The following is a 17,673-nucleotide window of genomic DNA, read 5'->3' as shown; positions in this document are numbered from 1 at the left end:
AGGGGGGAGGGGTAGATGCAGGCAGGGTGGTGGGGTGTGAGGGGGGAGTGGTAGATGCAGCCAGGGTGGTTGGGTGTGAGGGGGGAGTGGTAGATGCAGCCAGGGTGGTGGGGTGTGAGGGGGGAGTGGTAGATGCAGCCAGGGTGGTGGGGTGTGAGGGGGGAGTGGTAGATGCAGCCAGGGTGGTTGGCTGTGAGGGGGGAGTGGTAGATGCAGCCAGGGTGGTGGGGTGTGAGGGGGGAGTGGTAGATGCAGCCAGGGTGGTTGGCTGTGAGGGGGGAGTGGTAGATGCAGGCAGGGTGGTGGGGTGTGAGGGGGGAGTGGTAGATGCAGCCAGGGTGGTGGGGTGTGAGGGGGGAGTGGTAGACGCAGCCAGGGTGGTGGGGTGTGAGGGGGGAGTGGTAGATGCAGCCAGGGTGGTGGGGTGTGAGGGGGGAGTGGTAGATGCAGCCAGGGTGGTTGGCTGTGAGGGGGGAGTGGTAGATGCAGCCAGGGTGGTGGGGTGTGAGGGGGGAGTGGTAGATGCAGCCAGGGTGGTTGGCTGTGAGGGGGGAGTGGTAGATGCAGGCAGGGTGGTGGGGTGTGAGGGGGGAGTGGTAGATGCAGCCAGGGTGGTTGGCTGTGAGGGGGGAGTGGTAGATGCAGCCAGGGTGGTGGGGTGTGAGGGGGGAGTGGTAGATGCAGCCAGGGTGGTTGGCTGTGAGGGGGGAGTGGTAGACGCAGCCAGGGTGGTGGGGTATGAGGGGAGAGTGGTAGACGCAGCCAGGGGAGTGGTAGATGCAGCCAGGGTGGTGGGGTGTGAGGGGGGAGTGGTAGACGCAGCCAGGGTGGTGGGGTGTGAGGGGGGAGTGGTAGATGCAGCCAGGGTGGTGGGGTGTGAGGGGAGAGTGGTAGACGCAGCCAGGGGAGTGGTAGACGCAGCCAGGGTGGTGGGGTGTGAGGGGGGAGTGGTAGACGCAGCCAGGGTGGTGGGGTGTGAGGGGGGAGTGGTAGATGCAGCCAGGGTGGTTGGGTGTGAGGGGGGAGTGGTAGATGCAGCCAGGGTGCTTGGGTGCAATGGGGGAGTGGTAGACGCAGCCAGGGTGGTTGGGTGCGAGGGGGGAGTGGTAGATGCAGCCAGGGTGGTTGGCTGTGAGGGGGGAGTGGTAGACGCAGCCAGGGTGGTGGGGTGCGAGGGGGGAGTGGTAGACGCAGCCAGGGTGGTTGGCTGTGAGGGGGGAGTGGTAGACGCAGCCAGGGTGGTGGGGTGTGAGGGGGGAGTGGTAGACGCAGCCAGGGTGGTTGGGTGCGAGGGGGGAGTGGTAGATGCAGCCAGGGTGGTTGGGTGCGAGGGGGGAGTGGTAGACGCAGCCAGGGTGGTGGGTTGTGAGGGGGGAGTGGTAGACGCAGCCAGGGTGGTGGGGTGTGAGGGGGGAGTGGTAGAAGCAGCCAGGGTGGTGGGTTGTGAGGGGGGAGTGGTAGATGCAGCCAGGGTGGTGGGTTGTGAGGGGGGAGTGGTAGACGCAGCCAGGGTGGTGGGTTGTGAGGGGGGAGTGGTAGACGCAGCCAGGGTGGTTGGGTGCGAGGGGGGAGTGGTAGATGCAGCCAGGGTGGTTGGGTGCGAGGGGGGAGTGGTAGACGCAGCCAGGGTGGTTGGGTGCGAGGGGGGAGTGGTAGACGCAGCCAGGGTGGTGTGTTGTGAGGGGGGAGTGGTAGATGCAGCCAGGGTGGTGGGTTGTGAGGGGGGAGTGGTAGACGCAGCCAGGGTGGTGGGTTGTGAGGGGGGAGTGGTAGACGCAGCCAGGGTGGTGAGGTGTGAGGGGGGAGTGGTAGACGCAGCCAGGGGAGTGGTAGATGCAGCCAGGGTGGTGGGGTGTGAGGGGGGAGTGGTAGACGCAGCCAGGGTGGTGGGGTGTGAGGGGGGAGTGGTAGATGCAGCCAGGGTGGTGGGGTGTGAGGGGGGAGTGGTAGATGCAGCCAGGGTGGTGGGGTGTGAGGGGAATGCAGTGGGTGCATGAATGGTGGTGGGGTGTGAGGGTGGAGGTAGGGTGGTGGGGGCGTCATTCACCTTCACTCTTATGTGTTGGATCTGCTCGTAGCCTGACTTATGTTTCACTGTGTGCACTTGTAAATCACTCCTGCATCACTCCTGTTCACGTGCATCTCCATAGAGCTCGTTACTCTAAACTTCTTCCCAGATTTCTTCACGTCCTTGACGACCTTCTTGACCTCCATGCTGTGTGCCCCTTTTCCTCCCTGAACCAGCGCATGTCTGGCTCGGCAATGCTGCCCTCGCTGATGCAGGGTAGAGTGATGTGGGCTCCCTCGTTCCAGGGGGGCCCTTTCAAGGATTTGATCACCAGTGACAGTGTTAGAACAGTCAGGTTGGCTTTGGCTGTTCCGATAGGCATGTTGTCTCTTCTGCGCAAGAGCGAACAGCTGTAGATTCCGCTGTCATACGTGTCAGCGCTGAAGATCACGATGGTCAGCGCCGACGACGATGCATACACCCGCCGATGTGTTGTCCCCCCAATGATGCTTTCTCCATGTGGGTTTGTCCACGAGATGAAATAGGTGTCATTGTGCTCCACGCTGCAGGTCAAGTTTGCCGTCTCGCCCTCTGTCACTGTGACATCATGGACCAGAATGTGACTACTGAGGCCAGTCGCATGCCTTTCACAAGGATGCCACAAATAGTGCAGACAGTGAAAACGAAATTACGTTTGAGAATCATGTTCACATCTCTCTCTAATATCGTGTGTGCTAATTATAGCCTCTGCATAGAAGGATTTATGACATCACTGAAAATGTTGCAATGTCTATGACTTTAATAATGCTCAGAGATGCTCACAAGTCATTTTTTGCAATCATTATTAGCATATTGTGGAGGCCGTTGTGTGAAGTGACATCATCGGTCTGTGAGTTCTCATAAGAATTAAGTGATTTATGACATACATTGATTATTGTCATATAGATTGTCACATGATCAATAATGTTGATGTCATCAGTTGTCACTTATCTCCTAAATTGTAGCTAGATGTTGCCGCTGATGATGTCAAAACGTATATTACTGATGTCACTTATGTCCCAAATGGTAGGTGGGTGCCACCACTGATGATATTACTCAGACACACCAATTCAGCCATCACTACTCAGTGACATCATAGTCGTTATAGCCACCTTATGTGCTATATCACTGATGACATCACAATTGCTTCAGTGACATTGCTAATGTGTATGTCTTTATAGACACATATTAAGCCATCACTACTCAGTGACATCATAGTCGTTATAGCCACCTTATGTGCTATATCACTGATGATATGATGAACTGTTTCAGTGACATTGCTAATGACAATCACAATTGGTATCTTGGGAAGAAACTCTCTCTCACTTTTCGACTTTGTGATGTCATCGATGTCACGCAAAGAATTGTGTGAGTCATTCATTATGTCACGGAAAGGACAGTTTTGAGTTTTTGTTGAGCAGGATGCAGGAAAATGCAGAAAAGCAGGAGAATGACATGGAGTCCGCTTTTGGAGAGTGTCTGTGATTAAAGAGTGTGAGACCCTTTGGGAAAGAGAGATACTTGTGACATCAGTCGTGACATGCAGCTACAGTTTGACATGCCCCTGCTCAGGAAGCAATTGTGATGTCATCAGTGATATAGGACATAAGGTGGCTATCCACCTTATTTTTGAATGCCCCACTCACTGTAAAAAATAATCGTGGGTACAAGGTCCGGTTTAACGTCACTTATTATTGTTGCAGCTTGCCATTTCCTTTGTTATACTCGGCTGCAGACCCGAATTATAAACCGGAAACTGGAGTATGTTATAAAAGTTATAAATATAGTCACGTTATAAACAACTAACCACAACTAACCAACGCTGGGGGTCCGTATGGAAACAGTGTTATTCGAAATGGTTAAAAGTTAAATCAATTTGGTCATTCAGTGGCGTTTTACTGCCATGTTACTATTACGCTAGCCGCTAGCATTAGCCACAGTAGCCGACTACCCACAATGCATTACGTTATCCCAGCACCCGAACGACACGGCTGTAGAGCAGAATGGCTCTGCTGTAAAATCCTCATAGACGTTTTTTTTGTCAAGTCAAAACCATAGACTGTAAAACAGTCTATTACACTGGAAGCGGAAGAAGCACCCATCAGGCATCATGGCAGCTAGAAATAAGGTGGATATGCATATAATTGGTGATATCACCAGTGATGTCACTCGATGATGATGTCATCAATGATGTCACTCGAGCAATTGACATCATCGTGATAATGTCATCAGTGATGTCACTCGAGCATGATGTCACGTTGACGTTTTCGGGATAGATGCTAGTAAGTGGCGCTATAACTATGCGCAAGTCTGAATTCCACAGTTTAGCACTGCATTCTGTTAGGTATGACGAGTTCACACTAGGCGCTCCGAGCCCTTGTGAGCTGTTTTTGTAGCTCGGCAACAAACCCTCCCTGATCAGAGGCAAATCATGTTCTCCGAGTCTGAAGTCGATCCGACAAACGGTTCTTGAGATAGGCTATGCGAAGGACACACTGACACGGACCCTGTTAGATTGATAGGGCACCCACTGTAAAATGGAGAGACTAACACAAAAATCATGTAGGCTACTCACCACCACACACACCCACACTCTCTCTCTCTCTCACACACACACACACACACACACACACACACACACACACACACACACATGCGTGCACGGTCATTGGCACACACACACACACACACATGCATGCACGCACGTACACGCACACGCACACACACACACACACACACACACACACACCCTTATCAGTAAATTCATGTAATACTGTACAGTGTACAGTATTGTACAGTGTACTGTACAGTGTACAGTATTTCACTATCCACAGATAATCCCACTCCCACACATGCAGGGAGGTTTATAGCCTGACAATAATCAGCAGGTAGTAGCCTAATTTGAATACATTTTCTTTTAGAAATAAACAAGGATAACATCATGCAGATTTGTGGCTTCTATAAATATTTTAACAAAAAAGTAAGAGATGTTTCATTCAAAATCATACACCCTAGTCATTATCTTCTTAATTTTAAGAAAGACATTCGTGTTAACTGTTCATTATGTGAAACAATGCTACACTTGTTCTGGCAATGTCCCCAGTAACAAATTCTGGAAAGATGTATGCCGGTATATTGTTGACAACATTGACTCTGACTGTTCTCTCTACTGGACTAATGTAGGCCTACTGTTTGGTAATACATTAAATAATTATATATTCAATTTAATTATTTGAGCAAAATTTCATATCCATAAATCCAGATTCAGCAATTGTAAACTTTTATTTGTGGTATTTGAAAATGAAAGCAAACAGTAGGCTGCAAAGACTGTTGATTTATGCTCTTTCATTTAGAACTACACTATGGGAGGATACATGATGAACACTGTAAATAGATTGCACTATGGTGAATTTCCCCATGGGATAAATAAAGGACAACTTAATAACTTAACCTAACTATGAAGAAGACATCAAAGTCCAGTAGGTGGCGGTAATGCACCATTTAAGGATGCCAACCGCCAATCAAATCCACAGAAGAAGAAGAAGAAGAAGAAGAAGAAGAAGAAGAACTGTCACGTGACTGTTGTCAGCTACGTACATACGCCATGACGTACGCACGCGTACGGTTCTGGCACGTCAGTCAGAGTTGTCGCGAGAACGACAGTGTAATTTGAAAACAGGCGGCAGCTTTGAGAGAAGAAAAGCTCCAGAAAAGGTACATTTTGCAAATACAATATATTTCATGTATGTTTCGATATCTGCTTCAGCGTGACTGCCTATATGTGTCCGGTTTGAATTGAATTTAACCCGTCGTCAACGTTATCCCATGATATTTACATTGTTTTTCTACTTCTCGTCCAGTGGGAGTTTGAGCTAGGTTTAGCTAACGTAGCTAAGTTACTGTCTCCTGAGGCAGAAGAGACACACAAACAGACTGCTGAAATGCTCACTGTTTGTACCGCCGCTACCGTTACGGATATGTCTAATTGACTGCGTGTATGTATTTTCCATGAAGAAATGATGGCTGCAGCTGCAGACGATGGAATCGAGATTAAAGAGGCGTTTCAGCGCTCTCAGAGGGGCCACAACAACAAGGCTAAACTGGTGGCAAGCCTGAAGACCCGCTACAACAAGGTGACAACGTTATGTGTGGAGAGAGCTAATGTGAAACGTTATTTGTTTTTGCTGATTTATGAGGCCTATTCGCTGTTTAAGTCAATCCACGCATTTGATGTATTTAACGCTAGTTGAAATTCACAAGGATAACTGCTTTGTATGGGATGCGATGCGTTAAACTGTAGCTAAAGTTAATAGTGTCAACTAGTGTTTTGTAAGGAGGTTGTGTGTTATTTGGTTTTAGCAGCATTAGTTCTAACGTTAGAGCAGGATGCACGACTCAAAACGCCCTTATTATGAGAAAATAAGCTTCTAAACATTTAGCGCACCTTATTTTGTAGGGGGGGGGGGGGTTGGTACATTCATTTTACATTGTCTCTGGTGGTAGTAGCGTTATTCTTGCTGTGATGGCTCAACACTGCTGTATCTATATTGAGGAACTGTTGTGTTGATCTTGTTTTAATGGACCTGTTTGATCTGTCTGATTTACCACTATCTTATCCTAATCCAAAACTCTTGTTTCTCCCGGTTTACATGAACATTCCCCATCACTGTCTCCAGCAAGAGGACAAGACCCTTTTCCACGAAGAGTTTTCCCACTGTATGAAGTATGCCATGATTGTGTACAAGCGTGAGCCTGCAGTGGAAAATGTCATTGAGTTTGTCACCAAGTTTGCCACAAGTTTCCAGTCTCCACCTAAAACGGACGAGCAGGATGAACAGGAGGAGGAAGACGACGAAGAAGATGAGGATGATCATCCCTTTCTGAGCTTCGTCTTTAACTTCCTTTTGGAGGTATATATATGTACACAGACTGTGGTTCAGCCAGGCACTGTTTATCCTGCATAATGCTGAAGAATCATAGGTTGTGACACATTTAATTTAGCCCATTTATTTTGCAGCAGACCTCATTTAAACATGGTCAAAGGAAATGTATTGATCCATCATCCCACTTACTATTTTTTTTGCATTGATTACAGCAACCTCCATTTGTTTCTCCTGATCACTTGCTCTCCACAGAGAAGTCCTGATGTGATTGATGTCACTAGCGCTTCTTAATCTGATTACATGCCCTGTCCAATCGGTCTCCTCTCCCCTCACACCCACTTCCGGTTTAGGCATACGCATCAGAGCCATTTGTCTGCCATTCTTTTTACGTCTACATTTTGTAAAATACTTATGAGATAGTTTTACTTGGTCAAACCAAGCGATTCAGCTTTCCCTCAGACCAAAACTTAAATATTTTTTGTTTGTTTTACTTTAATCCATTTTTTTTTTTGGTTTGACTAAGTAAGTATTTTTCTAAGCATTTCACCAAATGTAGATGTAAAAAAGAATGGCAGAGAAGTGGGTGTGACTTTGGCTCTACTCCTCACTCCTACACTCCCCCACACTGTGCCCCCCCCCCCCTTCACTTAATTTTCTCTCGCTCTTTCCTTTGATCCGTCCCATCTTTCCTTCTATTTCTCTCTTCTCCCCTGACTCTCCTTCCTTCCTCTGTTTCCAATGCTGCCAACCTTTTGACCTTGTCTCCTTTCCTCTCCCCAGAATCATGAAGCCAATAGCCACGCAGTGCGTTTCCGTGTGTGTCAGCTGATCAACAAGCTGCTGGGCAACATGGCAGAGAACGCCCAAATCGATGATGACCTGTTTGACCGCATTCACCAAACCATGCTGGTCCGTGTCACTGACAAGTTCCCCAATGTGAGGATTCAGGCTGCCTTGGCCATGACCCGGCTGCAGCAGACACAGGACCCTGACTGTCCCACCATCAACGGTGTGTGTTTTTTTAAGTCAGGAAGTTTACATTTTTGCCTACAATACTTCAGCATACTATATAGTATGTAGGCTTTTTTGCTGTCCTGATTACCCCGATATACATGCATGCCCATAAACTCTAGCAAATAAACCAGTTTAGATTGTCTTTGTATTCTTGCGACACCAACACAATCATTCTAATGGTAACGTAACAATAATGTGATACTATATTCATCACCGGAGGGCAGTGGTTCTCAAACCTTTTTGGCTTCATTACCCCCTTTACTCGACTACATCATGTTGCTTAGAAAACTAGCATATGATGCAATGAATGACAACCCACCTTTTGAACAATATAACATACAAAATAAGAAATGGAGTGCGAGTAGCAATTAGTGCCTCTGTGTCCTGAGCATTTTTTCCGCTTCTTTCTGCCCCGCCTCCACCATTTTCTCCCCAATTGTACTTGGCCAAATCTCTGCTGCTGCGCCACCCCTTCTGCCGATCTGGGGAGAGCCGTAGACACACACATGCTTCCTCCGATACATGTGCAGTTGTCAGCCGCTTCTTTTCACCCGACAGCGGGGAGCTTCACCGGCAGGACGTAACACGTGGGAGGATCATGCTATTCCCCACCAGTTCCCTTCTGCCCCGAACAGACCGACCAGAGGAGGCGCTAGTGCAGCGACCAGGACACACACCCTCATTCCGGCTTCCCACCCGCAGCAGACACACCCAATCGTGCCTGTGTGGACGCCCGACCAAGCCGGAGGTAACACGGGGGCGCAAACCTGCGATCCTCCTGTTGGTAGGCAGGGAATCTACTGCTACACGACCCGGACACCCTCTGAGCAGATTTATTTTAACGTTTGATTTATTTTCATGATTTATTCTTACATTTTTAGATTTTCCCCTTTCTTTCAAGTATACCCCCTGTAGTACCTCCATCACCCCTAGGCCACGGTGTACCTCAGTTTGCCAACCGCTGCCGTAGGGAAATTGTCTTTTTGTTCGCTCCCTCTACATGGAGGTGGGAGCACAGGGTCAGCCGCTCTTACTCAAAGAAGCTTCAGCAGGGGCAGGGGGGGATGCTATCTGATTAGCGTAATGTTTCAGCTGTAATTTCATTCAGCTGTGGTAATAATGAAATAATTACTTGTAAAACATTTGGACTACACTTATTTTAGTTTTAGATAATTGTAAGAATGCTCATTTTAATTTGGCATTTTCTCCAGCAGTGTAATTTCCCTGCTGTGTGGTGGCAGCGTGGCGCTGGCTGCACTGCGATATGAATACAGAATACAACTCTTTTCCCCAGGTTGTTAATCGTAAGCCTACCTGTGTATTCATCTGTTCCTTTTTAATTCTCTCTCTCCCTCTCCCTCTACTTGTCCTTGTCTCTCGACCCTCCAGCCTACATGTTGATCTTGGACAATGATTCTAATGCGGAGGTGCGGCGTGCCGTTCTTTCCTGCATCGTCATGTCCACCCGCACCCTCCCCAAAGTGCTCAAACGCACCCGGGACATTAAGGAGAACGTCCGCAAGCTAGCCTACCAGGTAGCAGCCACACCAGTCTATATAGATTTACACACACAAACACGCGCCCAAGTACACAAATCATGTAGAGCCATATGAAATCCATTTTATTTTTCCCGAAATTAATTAAAAAAAATTCCAAATTCAATTTTTTATATTTTAATTTTAATTCAGGGGTTAGGATTAATATTTTTTGTTTTTGTGATGTCTTGGCTCTCTGACACCCTCTTCATCATGGTTCTCAAACTGAAAACCAAGTTGTGAGGTGACGTGAGGTGACGTAAGGGTCCCACGCAAGATCCACCACCATCTCAAAGCACTGCAATCGAAAACTGAATCATTTCTCTAGGCCTATTTTACAATTGACCTATCGCTAAGCCCCACCCCCCGTCCTCACTCGGACAAACACAAGGCAGACTGACTAGAGTAAATGGCAGCCGTCACTGTCAAAGTTATATCCCAAGACACTCTTCACAACTTTTTGAGCCCTGATATCGTCTAGAAGCCATCAGAAAGTACTCCAATATGCCATGGTAGTAGCCTCCAACATTTAAAGCTATCGATAAAAAGAAATGCGATACGTGCATGCCTGGAAACGGCTTTAGCGAATCTTTAATCAAACAGACGACTCACATCCAGAATTGACATACACTTAAGAGTAACCTCTCCCTGGATTATATAGCCTATATGCCGAATTGAAGAGTGGCGCCTTGTAATCTATTTCATGTACCTCTGTATAATCAAGAAACGTTAAATAATGTAGATGTTTTTCATAGCGAGACACCGGCAGGCATGCATGGGTGGTGGTGTAGCAGATCAGCAGAGGCATAGCTTACTTACAGCTTTTAACATCATGTTTTCCTCCTGGATCTTTTCTCTTTAGACTACCTCACATTTATTTGGAGAACGGGATTAATTCCCTCGTTTTAGGGTTTGACTGATGTCTGGCGATGTTATAATCACATCAATCAATGTGCCTCCTCTTCACTAGTCTCGCTGGCCAGCCTCCCCTCCCTACCTCTTCACCAACTCCATGCGCAACTCCAACGTAATGACTGGAAACTCGCATAATTCAGCATTTTATTTTGCCGACTTTCTGAATACCAGGATGATTTTATGATACCTTTTGGATCATGGAAGCCAAATGGGGGAGAAGACTCGTCATCTCGCTGTCACCATGATTGCAAATTTAACTCCAAAAACGTTAACTAGTTTAATATTATCAATTGCCTGGCCTTCCAGGATACCTCGTAATGTTGCATTTATCCCCATGCACATCGTTTGACCATTTTTTCAACTTATAAATGTATAAAACCAGAGGAAACTCGCGTTGTCTAGTGCTTCTCTATGGAGCTCTAAGCTGAAAATGTCCGAGTGTATTGTAGAGCTGCATGCGCTGTGATTGGCTTGTCTGCGTTCGGGGCGTGGCTTAGCGATAGGTCAATTATGAAATCATTTAGGTTACTACCATAATTGGGTCTACTTTTGATTTGGATCATTAGGCCTACTTTTGGTCAATTTCAGCCAAATTATGGGAAATTCTGCAGTATTCCATGTTTTACAGTTAGTTCCATTTTTATTACCAAATTCCATGATTCCGTCCGTTTTATTTTTTCCGTTTTGCAGAAATCATGGCCCTAAAATAATAATGCTATAATATATAGCGGATGTTGACTGACTGATTCATAAGTATTGTGAATTAATGTTTGGCGTAACTCCAAAATAACTTTCGGATGCGTCTCTGTTGTGTTTCAGGTTCTGGCAGAAAAGGTCCATATCAAAGCCCTGACCATTGCGCAGAGAGTCAGTCTACTGCAGCAGGGTCTTCGCGACACCTCAGGTACTAGCTGTGTGTGTATCTGTATGTGCGCGACGGATTACTTTACTGACGGATTACAGATTTCCATAGCATAGCCAAAATGTTCAATTATGTATTTATGTACGCAATGTGCGCCTTAATTAACAACCATCTGGCTGGCTGTGTGTGTCAGAGGCTGTGAAGGAGGTGGTTCGCTCTCGCCTCGTGCCCGCCTGGCTGCAGATGCTGGACGGGGACGTTGTGGAGCTGCTTCACAAGCTGGATGTGGAGAACTGTGCCCCAACGGCCCTGGACACGCTCAAAGCCATCTTCACTAACACACCAACGGAGGAACTGCTGCACAACAGACTCCAGCTTGACAGCAGGTAAGCTCAACAGACGGCAGACTGCGTCTCTCCGCCTCTCGCACACGTGAAATCATTTCGTGAGATGGCTGAGGTTAGAGAGTGGCTCTGTGTGTTTTCAACAGGATGCTGATCCCAGTGGACTCGCTGAGCTGTGAGAACGTGCTGTACTGGAGGGCTCTGTGCGAGTTCATCAAGGCTAAAGGAGACGAGTGGGAGGAAATGCTGGAGCAAGTCTTGCCAGACGTTGCCACTTATGCGGACTACCTCTACGGGTGAGAAAGAATACCGATGCACTTATCGCTATTCGTTATCGCCATTTACAGTTTCTTGGCTGTTATACATTTCACACGGTAACTCTTGACCAGTGGATTAGGCTTTAAACAGCATTTGTATGTATGAACTAGTTACTGTAGTTTTAGTTACTTTGTGATGTCATTGTCATACTCATAATCTGACTATGTTGTAACTCCAGGTATCTGAAGGCAAGGTGGGTGTTCTCTGACAATCTCTTCCTGTATGTAACTGTATGGCTAGCTCAAAGCTTATATAACTTTTAATAATGGTGCAGCTAACTCATGGCTTATTTCACCTAACATGGCTAGCTTACTTGAATGGTGAGGTTATGTGGAAAGAAAGACACTATAGATGCTGACTATTCTCCAGTTTAAGTTAGAAAATAGAAATACACCAGTCTTGCTTCCTTCCTATACGCCCCTGTAGGATACCTCTGCCCCAACATCACCTGCCAAACGTGTGATGCTGCTGTGTGAAGCATTCTTTAAGTACGGTACATTTTATTTTCTATGACTGAGTGGCAAGCTCATCTGTATGGAAATATTGCTGTAATTTATTGGGAAAGAAGTGACTACAGGTTTGTATGACTGACTGACTGAGTGGCTAGCTGATACAGCTAATACAGTAGAGTACCGCAGTTATGAGTCCGGAAGACCTGGATGTTAGCACTTCCGGTTCCTACGTGTAAAAGTCAATGGGATTTTTGTATGGGGATTTTGGTTAAATGCTTGAAAGAAGGTCTGTGGTTAACAACAGTTTATGAAACCGCAAACTTTGTGTTCAGCAAGATAGTCCTCAGGCCCACTTTGATGATTTTCGAAGCGTAAATGCGTTTTTTTTTAACTGGATTTTCAGAAAACACTTTAAAAGTCTGTAAAAGTGGTCCTCATTTGTAAAGAATATCTTGCTGAACACACGTTTGCCATTTCATACATTTTTGTTAACCACAGATCTTATTTCATGCATTTACCTGGAATTCTTATACAAAATCCTGTTGATTTACACGTAGGAACCAGGAAGTGCGGGGACTTCTGGGTAAGCCTGCACAACTACATCCTCCTTGCGGTACTCTATACTGTGGGTAACAAGCACTTGCAGGCAGTGCTGGTGCAGTGTGTGGCTACCTAAAATGTTAACTGTATTGCTTGTAATTTCACTGTGGCCCATAAGAAGTTGCTTTATTCTGTGTTGTACCACTAGGACCCGGGTACCTGAGGACTTCCTGTATTGTGGCTGAGGGGCTAGCTGACTGGATCTAATCTGACTTTGCCCTAAGAGCTTATTATCCTTAGTTGCATGACTGTGACTCTGACTGTTCTAGGTATCTGAAGGCTGTGACTGACTGTTCTAGGTATCTGAAGGTCATGACTCTGACTGTTCTAGGTATCTGAAGGTCATGACTCTGACTGTTCTAGGTATCTGAAGGCCATGGCTCTGACTGTTCTAGGTATCTGAAGGTCATGACTCTGACTGTTCTAGGTATCTGAAGGCTGTGGCTCTGACTGTTCTAGGTATCTGAAGGTCATGACTCTGACTGTTCTAGGTATCTGAAGGCCATGACTCTGACTGTTCTAGGTATCTGAAGGCTGTGACTCTGACTGTTCTAGGTATCTGAAGGCCATGCCTCTGACTGTTCTAGGTATCTGAAGGCTGTGACTCTGACTGTTCTAGGTATCTGAAGGCCATGACTCTGACTGTTCTAGGTATCTGAAGGCCATGACTCTGACTGTTCTAGGTATCTGAAGGTCATGACTCTGACTGTTCTAGGTATCTGAAGGTCATGACTCTGACTGTTCTAGGTATCTGAAGGCCATGACTCTGACTGTTCTAGGTATCTGAAGGCCATGACTCTGACTGTTCTAGGTATCTGAAGGCTGTGACTCTGACTGTTCTAGGTATCTGAAGGCCATGACTCTGACTGTTCTAGGTATCTGAAGGCCATGACTCTGACTGTTCTAGGTATCTGAAGGTCATGACTCTGACTGTTCTAGGTATCTGAAGGTCATGACTCTGACTGTTCTAGGTATCTGAAGGCCATGACTCTGACTGTTCTAGGTATCTGAAGGTCATGCCTCTGACTGTTCTAGGTATCTGAAGGTCATGACTCTGACTGTTCTAGGTATCTGAAGGCCATGACTCTGACTGTTCTAGGTATCTGAAGGTCATGCCTCTGACTGTTCTAGGTATCTGAAGGCTGTGACTCTGACTGTTCTAGGTATCTGAAGGTCATGCCTCTGACTGTTCTAGGTATCTGAAGGCCATGACTCTGACTGTTCTAGGTATCTGAAGGCTGTGGCTCTGACTGTTCTAGGTATCTGAAGGCCATGCCTCTGACTGTTCTAGGTATCTGAAGGCCATGACTCTGACTGTTCTAGGTATCTGAAGGCTGTGACTCTGACTGTTCTAGGTATCTGAAGGCTGTGACTCTGACTGTTCTAGGTATCTGAAGGCTGTGACTCTGACTGTTCTAGGTATCTGAAGGCTGTGACTCTGACTGTTCTAGGTATCTGAAGGCTGTGACTCTGACTGTTCTAGGTATCTGAAGGCTGTGACTCTGACTGTTCTAGGTATCTGAAGGCTGTGACTCTGACTGTTCTAGGTATCTGAAGGCCATGCCTCTGACTGTTCTAGGTATCTGAAGGCCATGCCTCTGACTGTTCTAGGTATCTGAAGGCTGTGACTCTGACTGTTCTAGGTATCTGAAGGCCATGACTGACTGTTCTAGGTATCTGAAGGCTGTGACTCTGACTGTTCTAGGTATCTGAAGGCCATGACTGACTGTTCTAGGTATCTGAAGGCTGTGACTCTGACTGTTCTAGGTATCTGAAGGCTGTGACTCTGACTGTTCTAGGTATCTGAAGGCCATGCCTCTGACTGTTCTAGGTATCTGAAGGCTGTGACTCTGACTGTTCTAGGTATCTGAAGGTCATGCCTCTGACTGTTCTAGGTATCTGAAGGCTGTGACTCTGACTGTTCTAGGTATCTGAAGGCCATGCCTCTGACTGTTCTAGGTATCTGAAGGCTGTGACTCTGACTGTTCTAGGTATCTGAAGGCCATGACTCTGACTGTTCTAGGTATCTGAAGGCCATGCCTCTGACTGTTCTAGGTATCTGAAGGCCATGCCTCTGACTGTTCTAGGTATCTGAAGGCTGTGACTCTGACTGTTCTAGGTATCTGAAGGCCATGACTGACTGTTCTAGGTATCTGAAGGCTGTGACTCTGACTGTTCTAGGTATCTGAAGGCCATGACTCTGACTGTTCTAGGTATCTGAAGGCTGTGGCTCTGACTGTTCTAGGTATCTGAAGGCTGTGACTGACTGTTCTAGGTATCTGAAGGCCATGCCTCTGACTGTTCTAGGTATCTGAAGGCCATGCCTCTGACTGTTCTAGGTATCTGAAGGCCATGGCTCTGACTGTTCTAGGTATCTGAAGGCCATGCCTCTGACTGTTCTAGGTATCTGAAGGCCATGCCTCTGACTGTTCTAGGTATCTGAAGGCCATGCCTCTGACTGTTCTAGGTATCTGAAGGCCATGCCTCTGACTGTTCTAGGTATCTGAAGGCCATGCCTCTTGACTGTTCTAGGTGTCTGAAGGCCATGCCTCTGACTGTTCTAGGTATCTGAAGGCCATGCCTCTGACTGTTCTAGGTATCTGAAGGCCATGACTCTGACTGTTCTAGGTATCTGAAGGCCATGCCTCTGACTGTTCTAGGTATCTGAAGGCCATGCCTCTGACTGTTCTAGGTATCTGAAGGCCATGCCTCTGACTGTTCTAGGTATCTGAAGGCCATGCCTCTTGACTGTTCTAGGTATCTGAAGGCCATGCCTCTGACTGTTCTAGGTATCTGAAGGCCATGCCTCTGACTGTTCTAGGTATCTGAAGGCCATGCCTCTTGACTGTTCTAGGTATCTGAAGGCCATGCCTCTGACTGTTCTAGGTATCTGAAGGCCATGCCTCTGACTGTTCTAGGTATCTGAAGGCCATGACTCTGACTGTTCTAGGTATCTGAAGGCCATGCCTCTGACTGTTCTAGGTATCTGAAGGCCATGACTCTGACTGTTCTAGGTATCTGAAGGCCATGCCTCTGACTGTTCTAGGTATCTGAAGGCTGTGACTCTGACTGTTCTAGGTATCTGAAGGCCATGCCTCTGACTGTTCTAGGTATCTGAAAGCCATGCCTCTGACTGTTCTAGGTATCTGAAGGCCATGCCTCTGACTGTTCTAGGTATCTGAAGGCCATGCCTCTGACTGTTCTAGGTATCTGAAGGCCATGCCTCTGACTGTTCTAGGTATCTGAAGGCCATGCCTCTTGACTGTTCTAGGTGTCTGAAGGCCATGCCTCTGACTGTTCTAGGTATCTGAAGGCCATGCCTCTGACTGTTCTAGGTATCTGAAGGCCATGCCTCTGACTGTTCTAGGTATCTGAAAGCCATGCCTCTGACTGTTCTAGGTATCTGAAGGCCATGCCTCTGACTGTTCTAGGTATCTGAAGGCTGTGACTCTATGACTGTTCTAGGTATCTGAAGGCCATGCCTCTGACTGTTCTAGGTATCTGAAAGCCATGCCTCTGACTGTTCTAGGTATCTGAAGCCGTGCCTCTGACTGTTCTAGGTATCTGAAGGCCATGCCTCTGACTGTTCTAGGTATCTGAAGGCCATGCCTCTGACTGTTCTAGGTATCTGAAGGCCATGCCTCTGACTGTTCTAGGTATCTGAAGGCAGTGACTCTGACTGTTCTAGGTATCTGAAGGCCATGCCTCTGACTGTTCTAGGTATCTGAAGGCCATGCCTCTGACTGTTCTAGGTATCTGAAGGCCATGCCTCTGACTGTTCTAGGTATCTGAAGGCCATGACTCTGACTGTTCTAGGTATCTGAAGGCCATGCCTCTGACTGTTCTAGGTATCTGAAGGCCATGCCTCTGACTGTTCTAGGTATCTGAAGGCCATGCCTCTGACTGTTCTAGGTATCTGAAGGCCATGCCTCTGACTGTTCTAGGTATCTGAAGGCCATGACTCTGACTGTTCTAGGTATCTGAAGGCCATGACTCTGACTGTTCTAGGTATCTGAAGGCCATGCCTCTGACTGTTCTAGGTATCTGAAGGCCATGACTCTGACTGTTCTAGGTATCTGAAGGCCATGCCTCTGACTGTTCTAGGTATCTGAAGGCCATGCCTCTGACTGTTCTAGGTATCTGAAGGCAGTGACTCTGACTGTTCTAGGTATCTGAAGGTCATGACTGACTGTTCTAGGTATCTAAAGGCAGTGAGTCTGACTGTTCTAGGTATCTGAAGGCCATGCCTCTGACTGTTCTAGGTATCTGAAGGCAGTGACTCTGACTGTTCTAGGTATCTGAAGGCAGTGACTCTGACTGTTCTAGGTATCTGAAGGCCATGACTCTGACTGTTCTAGGTATCTGAAGGCTGTGACTCTGACTGTTCTAGGTATCTGAAGGCCATGCCTGTGCTGACTGAGGGGCAGAGGGCTGACCTGACCCAGCTGGAGGTGGTCATGACCAAGGAGTTTGTCTCCGAGCAGCTCATCCATCTCACCGGGTGTCTGGACACCAACGAGGAGGGCGGCAGGTGAGCAGAGAAAGATGGCTGGGAGGATAAATGGATGGATGGAAAAATGTAGTTTGTAAGGAAGGGAGAGATGATCCATCTGATCAGCTGTTAGGGAGTGTTCAGACTTGTGGGGGGGTTGGATCGGATGCACGCACACAAAAATTGGCAAAGGAAAAGTGGTGGGCAGAAT

At 47.2% G+C, this 17,673-nt stretch overlaps 1 protein-coding gene across 1 annotated transcript in view; it reads left to right on the top strand.

Moving 5' to 3' along the window:
- The first annotated feature begins 6,064 nt into the window (after nt 1–6,064).
- Nucleotides 6,065–17,673, top strand: part of ncapg (non-SMC condensin I complex, subunit G) — a 28,967-nt gene continuing 17,358 nt past the window's right edge. The window contains exons 1-8 of the mRNA XM_083635927.1: nt 6,065–6,180; nt 6,724–6,957; nt 7,711–7,939; nt 9,334–9,479; nt 11,214–11,298; nt 11,450–11,642; nt 11,747–11,896; nt 17,361–17,501. Coding sequence (XP_083492053.1) covers nt 6,067–6,180; nt 6,724–6,957; nt 7,711–7,939; nt 9,334–9,479; nt 11,214–11,298; nt 11,450–11,642; nt 11,747–11,896; nt 17,361–17,501 — 1,292 coding nt within the window. The 5' untranslated portion in view covers nt 6,065–6,066. The remainder of the gene's footprint in view (nt 6,181–6,723; nt 6,958–7,710; nt 7,940–9,333; nt 9,480–11,213; nt 11,299–11,449; nt 11,643–11,746; nt 11,897–17,360; nt 17,502–17,673) is intronic.

Source organism: Poromitra crassiceps, assembly GCF_964638095.1.
Source record: "Poromitra crassiceps genome assembly, chromosome: 4".
Lineage (NCBI taxonomy): Eukaryota > Metazoa > Chordata > Actinopteri > Beryciformes > Melamphaidae > Poromitra > Poromitra crassiceps.
Note: the sequence above shows the minus strand (reverse complement) of the source record. Positions and strands in the feature narration are given on the sequence as shown.